General features: G+C 42.1%; 1 protein-coding gene across 1 annotated transcript; it reads left to right on the top strand.

Annotated features, from left to right (window-relative positions):
- Window positions 1–461: 461 nt before the first annotated feature.
- LOC120861296 (olfactory receptor 8S1-like) lies at window positions 462–1,396 on the top strand. Its single transcript, XM_040236930.1, is given in 2 exon segments — window positions 462–651; window positions 654–1,396. Coding segments are annotated over 2 exon segments (933 nt in total).
- The last annotated feature ends 492 nt before the right edge of the window (window positions 1,397–1,888 follow it).

Below are 1,888 nucleotides of genomic sequence, written 5' to 3'. Positions count from 1 at the left end.
TACTATAACTCAAGCCACTGGACTAAAAGGATGAGACTGCTCAGAGTCATCATCAATCTTAGCAAGGTTTTAAAGAAATATATATATATATATATATATACGACTGAGAAACTGAAAAGAGAAGAAAAGGTTTAGAAAATCACTGCAGATATGTGCTAGAATTTTCAGGATTTCTAAACTGTAAAATGGATGGAGCAGAATCTAAATACTATGAATGTGTAGGTAATCCAGAGATATTCATTTTTATATGAATCTCTGAGGTATGTGAAGACTGAAAACCAAGAGAAGTTATAACAAAACAGGATGAAAACACTTACTGAGATACAGATAGGGCAGTTTTGAGATGTCTGAGCACAGAGTCTAGGCAGAGTAGAGAGGAACGTATAAGAAGAGGAGTGAAACTCTGAAAAAGACAGGATATCTCATCTCTCTATTTTATTTCAAGGAAACAGCCTCCACAAATGGCCTTGAGGAACCACAGCACCATCACCGAGTTCATCCTCACTGGGCTCTCAGACGACCCCCACATGCAGGCTCTGCTCTTTGTGCTCTTCCTGGTGATTTACCTCCTGACCGTGCTGGGGAACCGGACGATGCTGCTGCTGATCAGGGCTGACCCCCACCTCCACACGCCCATGTACTTCTTCCTGAGTATCTATCATTCCTGGACCTCTGCTTCTCCTCTGTCACTCTGCCCAAGCTCCTGAAGGACCTCCTGTCTGAGAAGAAAACAATCTCTGTCAAGGGCTGCCTGACTCAGGTCTTCTTTGTGTTTATCACTGCAGGGACTGAAGCTTTTCTTCTCTCAGTGATGGCCTATGACCGCTATGCTGCCATCTGCCACCCACTGCTCTATGGCCAGCTGATGAGCACCCAGCTCTGTGTAAAGCTTATACTGGCTTCATGGGGTCTGGCCTCTCTCAATTCAGTCATCATTGTGCTTTTGGCTATTAACCTGGACTTCTGTGAGGCACAAACCATCCACCACTATACCTGTCAGCTGCCCTCTCTCTTCCCTCCGTCTTGCTCTGATATCTCTATCAATATAGACATCCTGATCTGCTCCATCTTACTACATAGTCTTGGAACCTTCCTCCCAGTCTTCTTCTCTTATGCTTGCATTGTCTCCACCATCCTGAACGTCAGCTCCGCCACAGGCAAAAGCAAGGCCTTCTCCACCTGCTCCTCCCGCCTCATTGTGGTGATCCTGTTCTCTGGGTCAGGTTTGACTCGCTATCTCACGCCCACTTCCGGTTCCTGCCTAGATTTGCTCTCATCCTTGCAGTACAGTGCAGTCACACCCATGCTGAACCCCCTCGTCTACAGCCTAAAGAACATGGAGGTGAAGGCAGCTGTGAAAAGGACATTGGGGAAACACTTGCAATATTTTAAGTAGTGAACAAGAACATAGAATAAAAGGAAATGAGTTTGTGTTGCCAAGTGCTTGAACTTAAGGTAGAATTCTAGACCACTAACTGTAAGGGAGCCCTCTACCAGCCTCTCCTCTCCCTGGGTATACTGAGAATGAAAAATAAAATACAAGAAATTTTATCTCATTTTTATCTGTTTTTCTTTCTACCCTCTGGTCTGTTTTTCCTTCTACCCTCTCACACAACCACCATCACTTTCTTTCTAGAATTCGGTTAGATGTTGTATCTTCTGAATTAATCATTTATGTATTTTATCTTGACACTTTGTTTTTTGTCTTATTGATCAACTTTGTTAAGGATTTTATTCAATTTATTGTCCTCTATGGTATTTAACTATTTTTATTTTCTTTTTATAATTTTAGACATCTTGAATATATACTTATGAATTTAAACCATAAGAACAAAGCATGTTGACAGCTCCCATGAAAGATTACAGATTTATTTTACTTTAACAGTCT

Source organism: Oryx dammah, unplaced genomic scaffold (assembly GCF_014754425.2).
Source record: "Oryx dammah isolate SB20612 unplaced genomic scaffold, SCBI_Odam_1.1 HiC_scaffold_11232, whole genome shotgun sequence".
Taxonomy (NCBI): domain Eukaryota; kingdom Metazoa; phylum Chordata; class Mammalia; order Artiodactyla; family Bovidae; genus Oryx; species Oryx dammah.
Note: the sequence above shows the minus strand (reverse complement) of the source record. Positions and strands in the feature narration are given on the sequence as shown.